This window comes from Aptenodytes patagonicus, chromosome 2, assembly GCF_965638725.1.
Source record: "Aptenodytes patagonicus chromosome 2, bAptPat1.pri.cur, whole genome shotgun sequence".
NCBI lineage: Eukaryota > Metazoa > Chordata > Aves > Sphenisciformes > Spheniscidae > Aptenodytes > Aptenodytes patagonicus.
Window position 1 is genome coordinate 79,209,739 of NC_134950.1, and position 18,394 is coordinate 79,228,132.

The window sequence follows — 18,394 nt, forward strand, 5'->3', positions numbered from 1 at the left end:
AACATCTTATTAACAGTCTGCAAACCGTACCTTCAAGAGAAAGTGCTCTAGATCTTCTATTTCAAATCTAAACTACCTGACCATCTGTCAGAAAAGAAAGCAACATGCTATTTGGCACTGTATTAGAGACTTGGAATGTTTCCTTCCTGTAGGTTATGAAGAACATGAGGCACTGGTAGCCCAGTCCATCCTGCCTGGGTGCAACTTTCCACATAATCACACGTTACAAAATCTGTGGTTTTGCAGTAAAAATGAGGACAGTGATATGAACCAAGCAGTACTTTTTCAGTATAGGATGGACAGTCTAGAGGAAAAAAATCTCAAGGGTCTTCAAGCTTGTATGCCATCACCGTAAGCTAATCAGAGCTGTCCTTAGGTATATTTTGCGGTTCTGCACTGTATTTTGCGTGTATCTGAGCCTGTCTCTTGGCACTCCTTTGTAAACTATCTTTTCTTTCTGTCACGTAGCATGCCAAGTCTTGAGTAGATAGATCAGTTTGGATCTGTGCTACTAATTCTAAACATCATAATTGCTACGGACTTGAATAGAAGACCAAACTAGGTTTCTTTATTCCAGACATTTTATTTCAGATTAGAATAAAATAGATTAGAAAAAATAAAATAAAATAAAATAGTACGTATAACAAAAATGGAGGTAGCATATATATACACACACACACACTTTTTACAAGCTCTTCTTTGTGGGCATTTAAAATTTATGACGACATTTCTGTTTGTATAAAATGAGACATTACTATTTACTGAAAATTACAACTTATTTTTTATGGAGAATTTCACAGGCAGTACCCTCATTAATGATTTATATTTTACTTTCCCCCCACTTTCCAGACATGGTTAAGAAGGGTCCTACTAAATGCCATTTCACAGGTTCCTTTGAAAAGAGGTTTAAAGTTACAATTTGCAAAGCAATCAGGAAACTATACAGTCACTTTCCACCAAAACTCAGCTGAAAATGGGTCTCTTGATCCCTTCAGCTCTTTTGAAGAACTCAAGTCTGAAATAAATGAGGATGCTATATGAACGCTTACAAAGAGCCCTAGCATGAAAGGTTTTTAAAAAATCAATGACTTCAATAGAAATCCTGAGATGGGGCTGCTGCATTGCACAAGGCCTTTCTATATTGATATATTTCTGTTCTTTGAGTAATGATGTAAGAACTTTTTCTGACCGCTGTACTTTACAGACATCATTATAGATGACTACCACTCCTTATTTCTTTATATAGTCTTACCCTAAGAGGTAGGTAATAGTCCTTCCCCTATATTCCAGCATGATAAACACATTCTGACTCAACTGTATACATTTAGGTGTGAAAAATAATGTAGTTTTACTTGATCAGAATTTCTATCTTAAGCTTAAGCAAAAAATGTTGCCTTTTAGCTTTTTATTCCTCTTAATTCATTATTTCATTTTTTATTTGCTCACAATTACATTATCTAATTGTAGGAATGCAACATTTCAGAAAGAGATTTAAAAACATGCAAACATCATTCACATAACCTTGAAGACCAACCAGAGCTGAAGAGTTTTGACAAAAGCCCGGTACATCTTACTTTTTCTCTGTTAAATAGCCTTTCTCACTTTTTTAAATTGTTTAACATGTTCATTTTCATTATGTATCTCTGAATTTATAACCCACTAGAAAACAAAATGTATTTGGTTTCTTCTCCAGTAAGACAGATGAGTTAGATTTTTTTTCCACAACAGAAACACAGATTTACATGATCACGAAGCTAGAGGTGGCTATCCACATGGTACAGAAGATGAGCTATTTTCATACAAGAAGTATCCCTGAACTGCTGTTCCAAAATAGACATCTAATCTATTAGCTATGATAAACTGCCGTAAATCAATCTGGCTAACTTCTGTTGCTCTGTCTCTTTACATGCACCTCCAGCTGGCACACACATTTTCTTCAACAACCATACCACTCTTTACATGAAATTGCAAGAAGCAAACATTGTAACTTTCCAAGCATCCTCATGGAGAAGCTTACTGATAACCCCATATGGGGCGAAAAAAAGATAAATCTCTCCACTTGCAGAGAAACGATTTGAAGATCAGATTACACAATAATAAAAAGGAAGTATTTTTGATCACCAAATAACTATCATTTCCTGCTCCTGCATGCTCAGGATGATCAACAGCCAGTAACTCGGACTGACACAAGAAAAACAATCATCAATTTTTTTCACAGTTTTTTGAACAGATACAAATCTCTCGGGATATAAATCAGTGCAAGGTAGTGTATGTCCTCTGTATTCTTGGGTACAACTTCTTTCTTCAAACTCTCATACAAAATCCTAAGTCTATATTCCCTGTATCCTCTTGATTGAAGAAAACACGTTAGACAAAAGCATTTAGAGTCCTTCTCAGCTCCTTATCACTAAAACCTATCACGAACTGGGACCAATACTACTGATCTCCCGTGGAAGTTACTGGGTCTGTCCCTGCGAGCAAAGCATGTAGAACTAGGCACACTGTCTGTAATGACTCTTCCCTCCTCCAGAAAACTTGGGAGAACTCCAACTGGGTCCGTGCTCAAGAAATACCCACAGGATATAACTGCTAAGTGAAAAGGTTCCTCAGTATTTATATGAGCATTTAAATAAGCTGCTGACCTCTTTCAAGGTTGTTTCAATATCATAGTAGTTGCTACTCTGTTTACATCCATGGTAATGCTCTACCCTATTGTAGTAGGTCTGCAGTAAAGCAAGATTTACTTTTTGTGAAGGAAGGAAAGACTGTATTCTCACACTCCCTTTTCAAGGGTCAAATTATTTTTATGTCACTTAAAAGTAATACAGAAGCACTGGTTCTGTTGACAGGAAAAAGTTATCCTGTGAAAAAAACCATGGCGTTAATGCAAGTCAGAATTACAAAGCTACATTTCTGCAACATCCTCACAAGCTTCCTCGCAACAATTTCCAATAATATTCTAGAACTGACCTTGCATGTAAACAGTTTGCAAAAGGAGAAAAAAAATCAAAAAGAATAGATTTCGGTGTTGAAACACAGTATGTAGTCTTCTGACTGCTAATTTACAGGACTGCTTATTACCATTTTAACAGGAAAAGCATGTAAACAGTTCTTCTCTGTCAGAGCAGTATCCTTAAATAAGAGAGAGTTAAAAGTCAAAGTGAACTGAGTTTAAGTGCCCCATGTAGTATTGGTAAACTGTTGAGTTTTTTAAAAAATAAAATATACATATGTTTTTGTCTCTACACATATATACACACATATACACACACATATACATAGAATCATAGAATCATTAAGGTTGGAAAAGACCTCTAAGACCATCAAGTCCAACCGTCAACCCAACACCACCATGTCCACTAAACCATGTCCCTAAGTGCCTCATCCACTCGTCTTTTAAATACGTCCAGGGACGGGGACTCAACCACTTCCCTGGGCAGCCTCTTCCAATGTTTAACCACTCTTTCAGTAAAGAAATTTTTCCTCACGTCCAATCTAAACCTCCCCTGGCGATACTTGAGGCCATTTCCTCTCGTCCTATCGCTTGTTACTTGGGAGAAGAGACCGACACCCACCTCGCTACAACCTCCTTTCAGGTAGTTGTAGAGAGCGATGAGGTCTCCCCTCAGCCTCCTCTTCTCCAGGCTAAACAACCCCAGTTCCCTCAGCCGCTCCTCAGAAGACTTGTTCTCCAGACCCCTCACCAGCCTCGTTGCCCTTCTCTGGACATGCTCCAGCACCTCAATGTCCTTCTTGTAGTGAGGGGCCCAAAACTGAACACAGTATTCGAGGTGCAGCCTCACCAGGGCCGAGTACAGGGGCACGATCACTTCCCTACTCCTGCAGGCCACACTGTTTCTGATACAGGCCAGGATGCCATTGGCCTTCTTGGCCGCCTGGGCACACTGCCGGCTCACATTCAGCCGGCTGTCAACCAGCACCCCCAGGTCCTTTTCCGACAGGCAGCTTTCCAGCCACTCTTCCCCAAGCCTGTAGCGCTGCATGGGGTTGTTGTGGCCGAAGTGCAGGAGCCGGCACTTGGCCTTGTTGAACCTCATACAATTGGCCTGGGCCCATTGATCCAGCCTGTCCAGGTCCCTCTGCAGAGCCTTCCTGCCCTCGAGCAGATCAACACTCCCGCCCAACTTGGTGTTGTCTGCAAACTTACTGAGGGAGCACTCGATCCCCTCATCCAGATCATTGATAAAGATATTGAACAAGACCGGCCCCAAAACTGAGCCCTGGGGAACACCGCTCGTGACCGGCTGCCAACTGGATGTAACTCCATTCACCACAACTCTCTGGGCCCGGCCGTCCAGCCAGTTTTTGACCCAGCGCAGAGTACACCTGTCTAAGCCGTGAGCCGCCAGCTTCTCTAGGAGAATGCTGTGGGAGACAGTGTCAAAGGCTTTACTGAAGTCCAGGTAGACCACATCCACAGCCTTTCCCTCATCCACTAGGCGGGTCACCTGGTCATAGAAGGAGATCAGGTTGGTGAAGCAGGACCTGCCTTTCATGAATCCGTGCTGGCTGGGCCGGATCCCCTGGTTGTCTCGCTCATGCCTTGTGAGCGCCCTCAAGATGAACCGCTCCATAATCTTCCCCGGCACTGAGGTCACGCTGACAGGCCTGTAGTTCCCCGGATCCTCCTTCCGGCCCTTCTTGTAGATGGGCGTCACATTGGCAAGCCTCCAGTCGTCCGGGACCTCCCCCATTAACCAGGACTGCTGATAAATGATGGAGAGTGGCTTGGCGAGCACCTCCGCCAGCTCCCTCAGCACTCTCGGGTGGATCCCATCCGGCCCCATAGACTTGTGAGCATCCAGGTGGCGTAGCAGGTCATTGACTGCTTCCTCTTGGATTATGGGGGGTTTATCCTGCTCGCCGTTCCTGTCTTCCAGCTCAGGGGGCTGAATACCCTGAGGATAACTGGTCTGCTTGTTAAAGACTGAGGCAAAGAAGGCATTGAGTACCTCAGCCTTTTCCTCATCCTTGATGATGATGTTACCCCCCGCATCCAATAAAGGATGGAGATTTTCCTTGGCTCTTTTCTTGTCATTAATATATTTATAAAAACTTTTTTTGTTGCCTCTGACGGCAGCGGCCAGATTGCGTTCTAGCTGGGCTTTTGCCTTTCTCATTTTCTCTCTGCATGACCTAACGAGATCCCTGTACTCTTCTTGAGTTGCCTGCCCCTTCTTCCACAAGCAGTAAACTCTCCTTTTTTTCCTGAGTCTCAGAAAGAGCTCCCTGTTCAGCCAGGCCGGTCGTCTTCCCCACCCGTTCTTCTTACAGCATATGGGGACAGCCTGCTCCTGCACCTTTAAGACCTCCTTCTTGAAGAACGTCCAGCCTTCCTGGACCCCTTTGCCCTTCAGGACTGTCTCCCAAGGGACTCTCTCAACCAGCGTCCTGAACAGGCCAAAGTCCGCCCTCCAGAAGGCCATGGTTGCGGTTTTGCTGGCCCCCCTCCTTACTTCACCGAGAATCGAGAATTCTACCATTTCATGGTCGCTAAGCCCAAGACGGCCTCCGACCACCACATCTCCCACCAGTCCTTCTCTGTTTGTAAACAGCAGGTCGAGCGAGGCACCTCCCCTGGTAGGCTCACTTACCAGCTGTGTCAGGAAGTTGTCTTCCACACACTCCAGGAACCTCCTAGACTGTTTCCTCTCTGCCGTGTTGTATTTCCAGCAGACATCCGGGAAGTTGAAGTCCCCCACGAGAACAAGGGCTAGCGATTGAGAGACTTCTGCCAGCCGCTTGTAGAATGCTTCATCCGCCTCTTCATCCTGGTTGGGTGGTCTATAACAGACTCCCAGCAGGATATCTGCCTCGCTGGCCTTCCCCCTCATCCTTACCCATAAACACTCGACTGTATCATCATCACAATTGTTGAGCTCTATACAATCGAAACACTCCCTAACATACAGAGCCACCCCACTGCCTCTCCTTCCTCGCCTGTCCCTTCTGAAGCATTTATAGCCATCCATTGCATACATACGTACAGATAGATAGGTAGATAACTTGACTTCTCTTTCTAGGATTTCTCTGACAGGACCCTCTGCATTATGTCTCAGGAGCATGACCAATCCATCTTTATTGCACCTCTCCAATAGATACACACATAAATAAACTGCTTTCTAAGTTCATAAACTCTACTTCTGCAGAGACTTAGCCAACATGTTCTGCCAGAAGATTATATAATGAGCCCATATTTGTATGGATGACAGTCCAAGACTTCAAATATTTATCAAGCACTGTTTAGCTTATTGTGTTTCTATGTCATGCAACAACATAAAACATAACATTTCCACAATTCTTGGGACAACTATAGTTTTCTTCGACTGTAATCTGGATGGTAAGTCCCCAATTCCCTATGACAGATACAAAAATAAGTGTACTTAAACATTTAAGTTCCAGAATGGGATATCTAATGCTACAGAAAACAAGCTAGCATCAGTAATATTCATGAAGTGCAGGGAAACTTGATTAAAAATTGATTTTTATTAAAAATTCTCATTAAAATACCTGATTTCATTTCATTCAAACTTTCTGCAGAAATACATTACCTTTGATTCATTCTCATAATTCATTTAGAAAAATAAAACCCCAGCCATTCTGAAAGCAAGCAATTATTCTTTTTTCATTGACATTCTGGAAACTTTTCTTAATGAATTTCTATTTTCAGATACTCAGGATTCCTTCCCCCTTTTCACTGATTTTCGTCTTCCTTCCTTCTTCATCATAAACACACTGAAAATCATTTTACTATTACAGACAACCATCCTACCTTTTCAAAAACTCTTAAAAATTGGTCATAAGCTATTTTTAAATTTCTCTAAACCAAACTAATTCCTCTTTAACAGAACCTTAAGAATGAAAGGAACTGAAATGAACAGAAATTAGCCTAAACTATCAAGCCCAGATTTCAAACTAGATTTTAACATCCTAAAAGTTCACCTGTGTTAACAGCTGATTCTTTGGCTGCAGTAATTTTTTAAAAAAGTCAGTTTGTAAAATTTTTATTTTAACTAGCTCTTATACAGTTCAGGGATATCTGAATCAGAGAATTCAGATGTCAAATATACTAATCTCTCTTCTGTTATGTACAATAGTAAGATATACCAGCCTCTCCTGTTCCTTGAGTAACAGGATGCTATGGAACATCACATTGCAGTGTGGATTTCCAGGATACTCTGGGTTTACCCTGGATATTTACATAAGGAGATAGAGTAAAGTGACAAAGAAGTTATAAATTAATACTCTGTTGTGCATTAATCATCCCATTTAAGCAAGCCTTAGCAGTGGTTTCACAGGGATTAACATCCCAAGTGTAGTGAACCAATTTAGACTTATTCCACAGGAATGTCCTTTGTAAGAAACTCATACGGCATAGTGAGCTGTAAATTCAAATTTTACCTTATTGTGTACTACATTCTTCACACAAAGAAACCTTCTGTTTAATTAAAAGCTCCACTTTCAAATCCTCCCAAGAAATGTTTGACTCTGCGATCCTACTTTATATTATGAAAAATTTTCATACTTAAAATTATTTATTTAAAAACTACTTTTCAAAAGATATGAAAAAAGACTTAAAGAAGGACTATTACCATACTGTCTCCAATCCACATTAGGAGGCAAATTCAGCCACAGAATGAAGTTACTGAGTTCATTTAAGTAGGATGGCAACGAATGGAAACCTTTTTGGTTGTACCACACCTGGAAGAGAGAATGGAAATGGTGAATCAAAAATGAGTTGAATCTGAACGCTGATCTGAAAGCTCCCATACCATGCAGAATTGCATAAAGATATCTAATTCTCCTGTTATGACACCTATTTATAGAAGAAGGTGAACTAGGCAGAACAGAATCAGTTAATTTGTATAGGTCTTTCAACAGAGTGCAGCAGTTTGTTTTCTACTGTTGGAGCTGTACACCTATGTTAATTATTAAATTGAGATTCTCTGATTTAATGGAACACTGTGTCCCTTCCTTTACACGCATTTGGTAGAACAAATAGAGGAAAAACAACGCAAAAATAACATTTGCCAATTTAATTGAAAATACAAATAGATGAGTAAAACTCGTGTTACAAGTGGAGAATATTATTGAAATTCAAAAAATACTTATCTAAATAATACCTGCAAGTGACACACAGCATAAAATGTCTAGGAACAGGGTATCGTAGAAAGTGGGGAAAGAAAGAATCAAGGAGGCACTGTTTACAAGGTGAGTACGAAACTATTCCATAAAGGACAAAGCTGTATCTCCACCTTCAACAAGCAATTATCAGTGATTTGTTAAGCAAAGAGGAAATTAATACAGACAAATTTTAAAGCAGACGAGGCAAGCCAGTCCCTCTGAGGAGCACAGGGGAGCAATTGTGCTGTAACATATACTTTATCCTCAAATCATGCAGAATCACCCTGACTTGATAAATATACTCAAAATTCACACTTCCATGTGCTAGAATCATTGCTGAGCACCTGATATGTCCCAAAACCAAATAAACTGAGGTTTGGGTTTTGCTTTGCCTTTGGAAATCGATTCCATTTCTATGCCTCGTTACTGTTAATCATAGTGCCTTTGAACCCACATTATCCATACTGAAAACTAGGTCAAATTATTATGTATGTTTGTTTTCAGTTTTATTTACGTTTAAAATAATCTTTGATTACCATCTATTCCTCACTCCACAGCAACCTTTCATCTCCCCTTTTTGTTTATACAGTTGAAAAACTCTTAACCTTTCCCTATTTGATATCAGCTATTTGCTAATCTGCATTTTGTACATCTCAGGTTGATGCTGGGCAATTCTCACTTTGTGTCTGGATTCTGAATCATACTGCAAAGTGCACAGTTTTTAATATAGGTCTTTCTTGCCTTCTGCTAGGATTTCAGTTTTCTTAGATCCTTTCTAAAATTACCATCTATACGGTTACATCTTGGAAAATTCCCTAAAGATTCTTCTCTCACCACTCTGATGCTGTTCTCCTCTAGTGCTCTTCCATATATATGTGCCTCTTCTTGATACTGGTGTAAACTTCTAGATTTTTTTTTTTTATTTGCTTGCAGATAATTCTGTTTTTTCTTTCTTGTAGTATCCAGCTACAAACCTTACTTGGACACTTGTTCCAGGCTTTGACTGTTTCTCCTGCCACGTTCTTCTCTCTGTTTCTCAGTGCAGAGAACTGCCTAATCTTCAGTTCTATTTCCCTCTCTTAATAATTATTTTCTTCTGATTTATTTTCCTGACTGCCTACTTGTTTGGATCTCCACATTGTATTCTGTTGTGAGACAAGGTTTACAACACTCTAATTATCCATTCAGTTTCCTCCCATCTATCCCATATCATGCTTCCAAACACCACTCTGAGCTCCACTGCGATTTCTCCTATGCCGCTCACCCTTGAACCTTCTTTGCCGTAAGCTCTGTTAGTCAGCAATTAAAAAATGAGCAGCTTTGGTCTACCACTGCTCTTGCTTGCATTAGCTTTCACATTTTCTACTCTTCTTTATGGGGGTCTTCACAACTGCTTGGAATTTCAACTGCATCTTATGTCCCCATGTTTAAAGAAAAGAAAAAAGAACAAATCCCAAACTCTTTCCCCCTTTGCAAACTCATATGCAACTCCTTTGTTCTCCTCCAGTTCAATTCCCACAAATTAGTACACAAACTAGATCTCCCATTCTTTAATCAACAAGAGAGTTCTTTAAAGAAATGAAGTGAACTAGAACCTAAGTGTCCTGAGGAAAACTGCAAATCTTTGCACTGCTGGATCTCCTGTGCGAATAACAACCAGAGCAAAGAAACATAAGCAAGTGATCAAAGGTAGCCAGTCTTTTTCACACCCCCACACACCCGTTTCTTATTCCATCTTTTTAAAAAAGATTTGTGCCGAATAGAAAGTTATACATACATAATGAAACTCCACTGCAATTGTGTTCATCGTATTAAAAAAAAAAGGCAATTAAGAAAATAATAAAGCAAAATTCTGATGACACATCCTCAATTAATTGAAACAGGGGAAAGGTCTCAAGTGTTCACAGAACACCTTAGAAATATAATAATGTGACCAATATTCAAAAGAAAATACAAAAAACCACAATAGAGTATTGTGTGTAACAATACATTTCAATATCCCACACATTAATTAGAATTCTTCCTTCAAGCTACATTATGTAACTGAATCAAACCACCAGGAAATAACCAAATTGAAGCTGGATATTTAATTGTTTATAATCTGGCAAAAGAGATATTTGAGGTTGTTCACTTCATCAGAAGACACATTTAAGGTTTTTTTCCTAAAGTCTTGGTGCTTATTCTAAACTGATTGCAAAGGTAAAATATTAAAAAGGAAAAATATTAGTTCCAAATGAAATATCTTTCATATTTCCTGTGTGCCACACAGGTAATTATTTACAGAGGGAAGAAAAGAGATGAGCAATGGAAAAATATATAGATTAAGATGATTCATTTTTATTTTCATTTCTTTATCTTCTATCCACGGTTGATAAAATTCCTTCCCAAGGAAAAACACGGCCCCTCACTACATTAGGTATAAGTTCTGTAAAGATGTGTTTTCCATTATTCCATATCATTTTTACCTGCCATTAATATTCCAGAATAATGCTAGACTGACATTTTCACTAACCTATCAAGAAAAAAGGGTGAGGAGGGGTAGAGAAATCCCTAAGCATTGCTGGACCAGATTCATGATGGGGAGGCAGAGAGAAGGGGTATTAGACTGGAGAGATGTAACAACTTCTGGACACTTATACTATTACTGTACGGTAAAGTCTCAAATCCCAACCTTTGAGATTGGAAAAATGCACACTTCAGAATGCTACATAAACTGTACAAACTGCCTTTCAGGACTAATTAAAATTACCACATGTTCTTCCTATATTTAATTATGTTATAAACAACAGCAACTATGAAATCATTATGGAATACTTTTTGCCCACGTTATCAAAGGAATCCAAAGAATATACAGTCGTGAAAACACAAAAAAATTGAGGACGAGTTGTGCTTTTGCCACATAGCAGTGATCATCAATGAAAGTCAATAATCGATGGTTTTAATCAGCCATATTTGTCATGTGGTAGATACATTCTCTCTCGTGCATGCACACATACACATTCTCTGTGTGCATGCATGTAGCATTTATGCGGTATATACAGCATGGTATGATTAGATAAAGTAAAATAGGTATTGAAGAGGTATTTTTAATTTGAACTGGAAAAATTGTTGGCTTTTTGAGTGGAGGAGAATAACATATAAGATTTAGAAATTTTCCAAAATTAAATGAATCGTACAGTAAGTCTCTTCAAATGCAAATTTCTCATTTTTTTTCATACAAGGCTATGTAAATGGTACATTCACTGTCTCATGAACAAGCTTGAAAGGTCAAAGTAAAAGTCTGGTCATTAATTACTGAAAGGTTAATGCAATAATTTGACATTGCATCAGTTGAAAGCCACTTCCAGGAGGTATTTTAGATAACACAGTGCCCTTTATAAATCTACTCCACTATTTTCTTTGGGTCTGAAATATGAAGCTTACTCACTAACAGTATAACTATAATTTGTCCCTGTGCTGATGGCAGGTGGAGCTCTATGCCAAAGACATTTAAAACTAAAGGATCCTGACAAAAAACACAGTGCAGGCATGCCAAAACAAGTCTAAAATGATTAAAGATACATAGGACAAAAACAGCAGTCAGAAAAACACATCTTATTGCAATCCTCTAGGACTTCAAGTTCCTAATGAAGGATTGAACTGGAGTTCAAAGCTACAAGAAATCTGGGGGTAGAAGGGAGATCACAAATGGCGAAAATGAAAATATGTATAAGGTAGGGTGTATATATGATAGAGACATTTTTAACAAAACTACATGGAAAAGGCATTGCAAACAGGCAGTGATTTTGCAACACTAAACATGAAATAATATTGGATTGGAGAATATTTGTATGTTGTTTTAACACATGGTGGTTTTAACACTTTGTCCCAAAATTGATTTTGGGATAGAGCTCATTTACACTGTTCCTTCTCTTCTTCTTTTATAAAAGGAAATAAAATCTAGTTTCTGTACTCCCATAAAAGAATTTAAAGGCAGAAGCATCTTTCTTTCATATTCTAATCTGGAATCTGGAAAGTCCACAGCTTCTTCTTAACAAATCTGTTTTGCCTCAAATATAAAAATAGAAACCACTCACTGATATTCTTCAATACTCCTCCAAGACTGCTGTTCCTCTACTCATTACTGGTCTACATTTGAATGGATCTTAAAAGAACCTTTCAAAGCATTCCCAAGGAAAATAAAATCCCTTGCACTAATTGCCTGTCAGCTTCTAGGTCCCATCCCAAGTTTTCACAGTATGGAGATACTGTATCCTTCCAGTGCATACCAAAAGGCCTCAAGGAAAAGCTCATTATTTCAATTGTGCTTAGAATAATCCTTCTTCTCCTGACTTCAGAGGTAGCTTCAGACAGAAAACACTGGCTCTGTGTAGCATTGCCAGACAGTACGATCTACTGTCAAGAAGAGATTCAGATTTCACAACCTGACTGATTTCAGCAAGGCACACTTCTGTGTATCCCAGCACACTCTGGGATAAAAATGCGAAGTTACTCATATTTGAAAAGGGGATTATAAACACAAGGTAGCATATTTGTTACACAGAAGTAGCTACTCCTAGAAGCTAAATCTTTACTTTTTTTTTTCCTTTTTTTTTTTTTGGGGGGGGAGGGAGGAGAAAGAGAAAAATGTAGCAAAGTATTCCTTGCAGAAACGAAAAAAGCATCAATAATAACTCATTTTTGAGACGTTCAATGAACTTCTGTCAATTCTGACATTGACTTTTTGTAGGGGAAAAAAAAAAAAAAAGGAATATCTGGGCTGACTACCTAAAAAAAAGTTTTAAAGGTGAGCTCAGTTAGACTCTGAAATAAGTTCACAGGAAAAAACAATAAAAGCCATATCATTTGACTCATTTAAAACTGCTTCTCAGAACACAGAAGAATACTTCAAGAATTATGAACAGAGAAGTGGACTGTAATAGACAGAGAGTTTTTCTCCCAATTTCTAAATGCAAGGATTGTATGTAATGATTTATTATTTTCTAAGTACTGTGAATTCTGGAGCCTGAATAAGTAAGCAACACATGCATACAAATGTGCACACATACATGCAACCCTTACCTTAGCCAGAGGCTTAGATTTGGTGTTATTCAATTTTTTATCTTGAAGTTCAAATGTTTTCCTCCCTCCAAAAGACCAACCACCATATCTGGTAATAGAAAATAAAGTAATAACAAGTTACCTACCTTAAGCTTAGCAGTCTTTTCTTGCAATGATAAAGTGGTACTATCTACATTAATGCTTTATTTTTCAACTGAAAGTAAAACTTCACCCCTCACAAACCCCTTCTCTGTTAAAAAGGAGGAGCTCAATATATTCTTGAATCAGGTGAACATTATTGCTGTTTTCTGGCAAAGGGATTCCCTCAGATAAGAATTTTTACTTTCTGAAAGCTGAAATCCCTGAACAACAGGGGGGTTTGTGAGCAAGTGAGGTATTACTGACTTTCAGAAGCATCTTAAACAGCTTGATTTCTTCCTGCTCCACTCATATTCTAGCTCAAATCTTTCATCCTAAGATATTTACCTCTATTTTTATCAAATCAGATACACTTTTTTTTAAAATGCATAAATGGCTAACACTTTCTTCTCCTTGATAAAATCATACTTGGTGGAGTATTTGTACTTATGTCAAAGACAGTGGTTGAGCTGTAGAGGCACGTAAGTAAACCTCAAAATACAGCAGATTATAACCTCTGTGGCTGGTATCACAGAATATGAAGTCTTGCTAGGGGGATACCAGCCTTTTTAGTTCAAAGAAAAGATTAATTGGAGCGTATCCACCTCTATTTGATTGAGTCTCTGAGGAATGGAAACTATATTGTTCATCTGATTTGCATATGCATATACTTTTTTTTTCTCTGAGATGCTGAAATAACTCGCTCTGTGGCAAGAAGAGCCAGGGTATGCCTAGAGGCAATTATCATGCAACTGCTGGAGGAAACTCTGAAAAGTGACCATGGAGGGGGTTCCACGTTACCTTGCCCCAACTCTATGCCTTGATAACAACTAACAGATAAAGGCAACTACCCCTTATATTCTCAGTGACGTAGGTCTATGCTTTGGGTCAGGAAGGACTGTGTTTTTAATACACAAAGGATAAACAAAGGTTAGATATTTTAAGGTTACCTTGCTTTGTTGGAAGGCCTCACTAAATATTCTTCCACAAGGAACCCTGAAAGATTATACAAAATCTGTCCTTTCTTATTCTTCACATAGGGAGCAGAGGTATTGAAACTTGGACACATCTGAAAAACAGTGTACATAAAATAAGTAAAGCACTCTTAAAAATCAGTGGCACTACATTTAGCTATATTTTTGAATTTTTACATAGATTTTACAGCATTGCTTTTCAACTGGATTTACCTTTCTCAGCTTTGATAACTTTTCAATAAATTATGTACAGTTTTTTATTTGTGCCACTTACATATTAGAACCACATTTGATTTCTTTTGCAACCCTGTCAGTCAGTTTTGTTTTGAAAACATCAAAACTTGTATATAGGTTTAGAAAGGTTTACAACAATGAAAAAGGCAACACTGCTATTCACTTGTTGTGCCTGAGAAGAAACACAGGAAACGCACCACGTGAATATGAGATGAAAACAAAATTCTAATTAATGCAATATGCTTCTAAAAATTTAATTGGTGGTCTGCAGAGAAGAATAAAGGAAGATGTTTTCTAATGATTCAGTGGGATATTCTCACAACCAAATAAACGGAGACAGATATTATGATCAGATATCTTGGAAGCCTTATAAAGTACATTATGTTTATCAACTGAAAAATTTTAATGCTTACTTGACATCTCAACCCTACACAAATTAAAACTCACTCTCAGAGATTCTGGTTTTTCATAGCTCACAGATACAGGCTCTGCCTCCACTGTCAAATGGCTTCTCTCCCTTGAGCTTTCATGGTTAATGGGCCTCTCCCTTTGTGAGTTCCCATTCCCATTTTATTTAAGCTTCTCGTATTTTAAGTATACATCTCACTAGTATTGGAGGCAAATTTATTCCTTGCCCAGCAAAGTAAAAAATTAGTTTCCTCCTTCCATTTCTCCCAAAACTGTAATGCTGTATTGCACATGCAACTCTTACTCTAAATATTCATATCTTTATGAAGGAGAGAACTTATTTGATAGAATGGTCCCATCCAGGGAAATATATTTGTCACTTCAGACACAGTTTCACATTCTTGTTTATTACTCAACCTCAGAGCAAGTCAGCAGGAAAACTCACTAGTCAAGAAGGTCAAAATTCATTATCTTTTTCAAAATTCTTTCTTTCCTCGAAGGCTGTTTTGTTTTCAAATACACAATCCAAATCAAAATCAAACTCTAACAATTAAATCTCATTCACATGTAGATTCCCTGGTAGTTTCTATCAGCTAGGATCACCTGCCCTTCCATTTTGAAAGCAGGTAGTCTTCCAGATATTATGGAAGTGTTATGTTTTAACCTTGTTTTACATGAGTTTTTTTCTAAGCAAAGTCCTATAACATAATTAAAGCAAAGTTGCATCTGCTGAGAATAGTTCAGCCATCTCTGATTCCTGTTATTTCAGATCAATCTATAACCTTTTCTAGTACATATATACACATGCACACACATATATATACACACACATCAAAATTGTGCAAGCTCTTTCCCTGAAGACTTCAGAACACGCAGCCCAAACATGAGATAAAACAGAAGGAAATCTCCAATCATAACAAAGCCAGTGCTCTGAGGGTTTATTTCCTCACCCCTTTCTCTAGCCCTTCAAAAAGAAGAGTCAAGGTATTAGATGTAATATGCACACACACAAATTTTACATACGTAAGTAAATATAAAATGACATACCTCTTGTTCAGCCACACATCCGCATGAATCCTGGGGTGACGTAGATTCCATCTGCCAACAGGAATTATTTTTTCTAATGGGAATAAATATAACAATAGGAACAACCATTAAATGAAAGGAGTATATTACTTAACAGGAGAAATCCACAGAGTAACGAGCAGATCTGGCATCTTGAACACATTCTTAGCATTATATCACAGTGGCAGCTGTGTCTAAAGCTATATCAATTTTACTCATTTGTATTGAAGTGGATTCACTAAAAATATTTATATAAGCAAAGCAGCAAATGAGCTGCATGCCTTCTGTTTGCAGTAATAAGTAAAGCATGGTCACAACTCTGCATTCCTAAATTTGGAAATCTGGAATGCTTCCTAACAAATATTGTAATTATTGTCTAACCTTCATTCATATGGACGCCAGACTTGATCAAAATCTTCCTGAAATTAATCAGAAAGCTGTCACTGACTTTTAAGGACTTTGGATCAGACCTTTAACAATGAAGCCTACTTATGTATTTTACCTGGATTCCAAGTCCTTCATCAGAACAGATTTGTCATTAACCTCACGCTGCAAGAAAAGCTTAAGATAGTCCACATTACACAGAAAAAAAAAAATGAATTTATAATATTTACAATTTACAATTAAGGAAGTAGTTATGTTATTCGCAGTTACCCTTGTTTTGAATGCATGCATGTGTGGTCCCAATCAAAGAAATATCTCAGTAGAATCTGAGAAAGGTTTCCTAGGTTATCATCTTCAGTGCTGTTTCAAAGTGGGCCACAGGGGGGGAGGGGAGGTAAGGGGAAAAAAAAAGAAAAAAAAATCTTAATATGTCTAGTTCCATTAACTTTCAGGCTCAAGATCCTACACATTTACCAAGAAATTAAAGAACTATAAAATCCATGTATAGGAAACATACCAAAACAGCAAAATGATCTCATTTCAAATTACTCTTTCATGTAAAGAAAATTCAATACAATTATGGCTAAACAAATCTCAACGTCTCCCCATGGCCATCTTTCTCTTTATAAATATGCATTCCTAACAATTAACATGGTTTAAGTGTTTTTCAAACAGCATCATGCTATGTTTATGAAGATATCTGGATATTTTTCCAGTAGAGAAAGTGATCTGTATGCGACATGCACTCAATATAGAGTAGTTCAGAGCTGATCTATAGATACTGTACATTAAAAATAAATAAATAATCTAGTTGGTTTCAAAGCTGAGCATATAGAAACTAGAGGTTGAGTGAGAAGGGTACCAGGCTTTGTTAATACTGTGTGACACTTTCAAACCTGAGAATTATTTTGAGAAAATGGCTTCAGACCTAAGCAATTAGTTAAAATGAAGCATGCAAAGGCTTGTTTAAATACACTTGTGCATTTACATATAAATGGCCATGACTGGTATTGAAACAGATTGCCCAGTTCAAACTGCTCCAAAGTCTTTGCCCTTTCCTCCAGAAAATCCTTTGCACAATGTTTTTCTAATTTTATCTCTCCCTCATAATAACATATAAAACTGTACTAAATGTGAAAAATAAACAGCTATTGTAAAAAGTAACTATTATTCTTCCTAGAATGCAAACAGTCTCTAAATATGAGAACTCAAGGGTAAAGGTCCCAGAACCCTGGATATTGATGATGATGGATGAGCCCTTTACCTAAAGAAGGATTCTGCATTGTCATAAAGTCTTGGTGTCAGCTTGAGAGAAGGATAATCAATAGCCAGCGGCTTCACACTAAACAAGGCCATTGCCAGTGCAACAAAGAGGACAGGCAGCAGCACATTTGACAGACTTCCTCTCCAGTCTCGCCTAGTGTGGAGAAACCTCTTCATCAGAAGGGCAACAATCTGTGCAAGAACAAGACGGGCTCCACGCACACTTGAGGCCCCTGTAAGTGAGATATCTGAGCGAGAGAAAAAAAACCCTCTTGACAAACAAGGAAAATCAAATTAAACTTTCATGTACTACATTTTCAAATATAGAACATAATAGTCTTTTTCATAGAAAAAACAAAACTACATAAACCTACAGTGTCTCCTGGATGGAATAGTATAATCCCCCCCAGTATAACTAATTAACTCTTCCTATAAAGGAAAACAGATATTCAGCTAACACATTATCTCTAGAGCTTTCCGTACACAGCTAAAGGAGTACTGAATACCTATTTTCCCATGGTCCTCGCACTGGTACAAACATTCCTTGTGCATTGCCACCTTTGGTCCTAGACAAATGACTATGACAAACATGGTCCGTATTAGCACTAAGGTCTTGATCCACCTTAACTGAAATCAGTGGCAACTTTTCTACAGGGATTTCAATGGGACGTCTTTAGAGTATGTAATAGAGCATCATAGATGCTAGAGACGTGGATTCTCATAAAAGCATTCCCTTCATTTCT

At 38.1% G+C, this 18,394-nt stretch overlaps 1 protein-coding gene across 1 annotated transcript in view; it reads right to left on the minus strand.

Annotated features, from left to right (window-relative positions):
• The window catches only part of ABCA13 (ATP binding cassette subfamily A member 13), a 208,376-nt gene that overhangs the window by 61,107 nt on the left and 128,875 nt on the right, over positions 1 to 18,394 (minus strand). Inside the window, exons 37-42 of the mRNA XM_076330301.1 lie at positions 17,653 to 17,899; positions 16,659 to 16,748; positions 15,987 to 16,059; positions 14,274 to 14,392; positions 13,207 to 13,294; positions 7,614 to 7,722 (exon numbers count right to left, since the gene is read on the minus strand). Coding sequence (XP_076186416.1) covers positions 7,614 to 7,722; positions 13,207 to 13,294; positions 14,274 to 14,392; positions 15,987 to 16,059; positions 16,659 to 16,748; positions 17,653 to 17,899 — 726 coding nt within the window. The remainder of the gene's footprint in view (positions 1 to 7,613; positions 7,723 to 13,206; positions 13,295 to 14,273; positions 14,393 to 15,986; positions 16,060 to 16,658; positions 16,749 to 17,652; positions 17,900 to 18,394) is intronic.